The sequence below is a fragment of the Oryzias melastigma genome, linkage group LG15 (assembly GCF_002922805.2).
Source record: "Oryzias melastigma strain HK-1 linkage group LG15, ASM292280v2, whole genome shotgun sequence".
Classification (NCBI taxonomy): domain Eukaryota; kingdom Metazoa; phylum Chordata; class Actinopteri; order Beloniformes; family Adrianichthyidae; genus Oryzias; species Oryzias melastigma.
The window spans coordinates 17,107,250-17,111,088 of NC_050526.1; the positions used below are offsets into that span (position 1 = coordinate 17,107,250).

A 3,839-nucleotide genomic window follows, 5' to 3' on the forward strand; every position below is an offset into this window, starting at 1 on the left:
GTGGGGAAGATGACTCATGATTCTCGAGTCAGTAAAGTGACTCGCGAGTTTTGAACGATTCGTTCACGACTCGCACATCACTACTCCAACTCCATCACGTTACATGACAACAGCGCCCTCTATTGGCCGGCGGTGGTATTACAGTTCATCACAGACATGCTGGTCAAGCACATATAACATGCTCACAGGTGTTCTGGACAGCTTACACCCCATGTTTTTTTATGCATTTTTACACTTGACTCAATACAAGTTTTTTTTGTTAAGACATTTATAATAAGACTGATGTTATTTACACATATTTACATGTGACCAGCACAGAATATGATGAAATTCATCTTTTGTCCACATGTAATAACGTACAGCCAAGATCCCGTTGCTGCATTTTAAGTTTGTGCAAGGCTGGATTTCTTTTGTTGGCCGCACGTATTTAAAATTAAACTTAAAGTTAAAGTCCCATTAACTGTCACACTCCTAAAAGTGTGAAATGTGTTCTCCACATTTGACCCATCCCCTGGTGGAGCCGTGAGCTGCAGAGACAGCAGCATTCAGGAAACATTTGCTTGTTTAACCCTAACCATAACCATAATCCTAACCTTAACCCCTGTCCTCTGGGTCAGTGCGACTGAGAAAAAAGTTCATCACTGGCCGCACGTTTTTTTGAAAATTACATACAAATAGACACTTTCTTTTTGGAAATGGGATGGAATTATAATTATTTTTTTCTTTTAATGTGTTTTAAGTTGTTGAAGCTGAATTAACAGAAATTACAAGTTTGGAAAGCAAAGTGAGGTAAAATGTTTCTTTTTTACAAATTAGTAAAATCTTTGCGTGTTATTCATATGATTATACTTAGTAAATTTAATTCAAATGCTTTACCTTTATTCTATATTTTTGTCGACTAAATATCTGCTGTAATTTAGTCGACTAAAATGTGACTAAAATTAATAGAATCAACATGACTAAATTGCGACTAAAACTAAACCCTATTTTAGTCAAAAGACTATGACTAAAACTAAATTAAAATTCTCCGTCAAAATTAACACTGCTCTGGTGTCCGGATGAATTCATGGTAGTGTGGTGATGCACACAGACTCGTCTGCACACTGGTTGTATATTTCCTGTAAATGTAAGTTCCTGTGAGTAATCCAGGAAACGTTTCTGAGAATGACTCATGAAGGAAACTACAGGTCACAGTGAGGATGAGCAGCACAGCTGAACAGCAGTCAGAACTCAGTAATCATGAGACGGAACTGCATCAGCCTGTTAGAGCTGTGGAGACGTTCATCAATACCTGCAGCTGGATATTACCCTTTAACCCAAAACAACATTGAGCTCCTGCAGCTCTGTGTGCATATTTTGGACTAGAGTCATCATTAAACTCATGGGGATCAAGGGACAGGCTGATAAAGCCACATGTTGGGGAGGGAAAAATGCAGTAAAAGGAACAGTGTGAAGTAACATGCAAACAAACTGAAGCTGTTGCCACAGAAAAGAAGACATCAGCAGCTTCTGAAAGTCCGCCCCTCTCTGCTGTGGATGCTCAGCAGCACAGACCTACCTTTCCTCGACCCAGAAAAGCCAGTAAGGAGCACCACTGCTCCTGCTTCCCCGTTCCTCCCCCCAGCACCGGGGTCCTCTCGTGGGGCAGCAGGCTGACGAAGCGGGCTGCGTGTCGCGAGCTCTCCAGGAGGCGGCCAGCCCGAAGGACGTGCACGTAAGAGCAGACGGGCCGGTTCACGCCATTCTCGTCCTGCAGACACGAAGGGAAGAAAAGCGTAAGGACAAGAACTGAAGAAAAAACAACATGAGAAGCAGAAGATGTTTGTTTTTATGGATTCATAAATAACTACACCAAGATCCCAGGACTCCTAATCATCTTCCCTTTGAACCAAGTCCCACTGACTTAAAATCTCGGAATGTTCACACAAAGAAAACATTTTTAAATAACATCCTTATTTTATTAATTTCAGACTAACCTGTGCAAAAATTTTGACCAGCTTGGACTGATGAGATGCTCGAATCTCCAGGAATTCTCGCCACCACTGTTTAGCATAGACCAAGAAGAGCCTGTCCTTCTCTGCCGTCCTCGTCCGCTCCAGTGACCGCTGGAAGACCAGCACACGAGTGTTACAGCTACTTCAGGATTACACAGCACAATCCCAAACCCCATATTAAAGCTCTACTTTGATTTATTGAAGAGAAAACACCGGAATAAAACAACCAACACCAAACAGTTCCATGTCAGGATGAACACTAAACTAAAGGTTTGCAGTTTTTAGGTACAAGGAAAAAACAAATATTTGAAACCTGATTGAATAAACACCCTTCTAAAGGAGTCCACCAAGTTATTGCTTACATGATGTGAAAGAGAACAGCTACTGGTGAATAAAAATTAAAAGCTGCACAGCATGAGAGTGGGATTTGGTCCCCACATGAAACTGAGGGAGGGGGAAGTTTATAGTACTCGACTTTGACTTCAGGTGAGAGATTTGATCTAAGGTCAGGGTTATCACCAAGTCTCGTTTAGTGATGCCACAAACGATTATTTTAATAGGCGACTAATTACCGATTATTTTTTCCGATTAGTTGACTAATCGGATCATGCGCAAACTGGATGTAAAGCACACATCTTAATCATGATTACCTTTAAACTAACTAAAAACTAGATATGTAGCATTACCTGTGATAATACTAGAGTGAATGGTGTAAGCTGAATTTGGCCGCTAAAGATGCTGAAGTTGATAGCTGAAAACGCTGAAGCTGATAGCCAGCAAAAATATTAGCTAAATGCCAAATTAGCCTAAAAAAAATAATAATAAAAAAGAGATAAACTTAAATTAGCCAAAACAGCTAGCATGTAACTGAAATATTAGCTAAACTCAAAATTAGCCTTAAAAAAACTGAAAAACCCTAAATTAGCCAAAATAGGTAGCATGTAGCTGAAATATTAGCTAAATTCCAAAATATCCTAAAAAAAACCTTAATAAATGCCAAAATTGTCCAAAAATCTAGCAGAATGCTATTATAACTCTCAGCTTTACTACACTCTGACTCCATATAATAGAAAGTAACGACTAATCGACTATTAAACTAGTCGTCAACTATTTTAATAGTGGATTAGTCATCTGTTAGTCGTGGCAGCACTAGTCTCGTTAGGGTTCCTTCATGGTGAATCCGACTCATTGTTGATTTGACAGACAGAGGAATTGCTGCTGACCTGTGTGCTGATGACATCTGCACTTAGAGTCACGGCTGGAGGAGGGTACAGCTCCAGGTTGACTGTCAGAACACCAGCTGGTACTTTGCATTCACTTCCTGTTGAGGAAAAACTCATCGTTACAACCTTTTTTAAGACAAAAAAAATGTTTTGTCTTTTAGAATTTGCTGAAATATTGATCATCTCTACAACATTTCAAGGTTTTATTTCATTTTTAGGTTTGGAGCATCTCAGGTTTAAATCCCAAATATGAAAAATGTAACTCAAATGTCCAGAAATAGACAGATGTATGCATTTGGTTGGTGCTATAAACACTAGTGATGGGTCCAGCAGCATTGACGCGTCGGTTCATGTGTCGAGCTCATAGGGTGAAACCACGAATCCGTCACCGATACAGTAACTTACGGTATGTCACCAAACTGTGTTTTTAAGGACCAGTGTTGCCAGATTTAGTGGTTTTCCACCCAATTGTGCGGTTTTGATTTTGATATTGCTGGTAAAATTTTCTTTTAGGCGGGTTTGCCGTCAGTTTGGCAGGTTATAGTCAGTTTTATTATGAGTCTGAACAATTTTTTATCTTGAAAAATCTTTTATTTTGACCAGATCCTCTCAGTAACATTTC

The 3,839-nt window shown here is 39.6% G+C and overlaps 1 protein-coding gene across 1 annotated transcript in view; it reads right to left on the reverse strand.

The window, feature by feature from the left end:
- cep76 (centrosomal protein 76) overlaps positions 1 to 3,315 on the reverse strand; it is a gene marked incomplete at its 5' end in the record, with an annotated part of 15,479 nt that extends 12,164 nt beyond the window's left edge. Inside the window, 3 exon segments of the mRNA XM_024297826.2 lie at positions 1,559 to 1,750; positions 1,977 to 2,105; positions 3,218 to 3,315. Of these exon segments, the coding sequence (XP_024153594.1) occupies positions 1,559 to 1,750; positions 1,977 to 2,105; positions 3,218 to 3,315 (419 nt within the window).
- Positions 3,316 to 3,839: the final 524 nt, after the last annotated feature.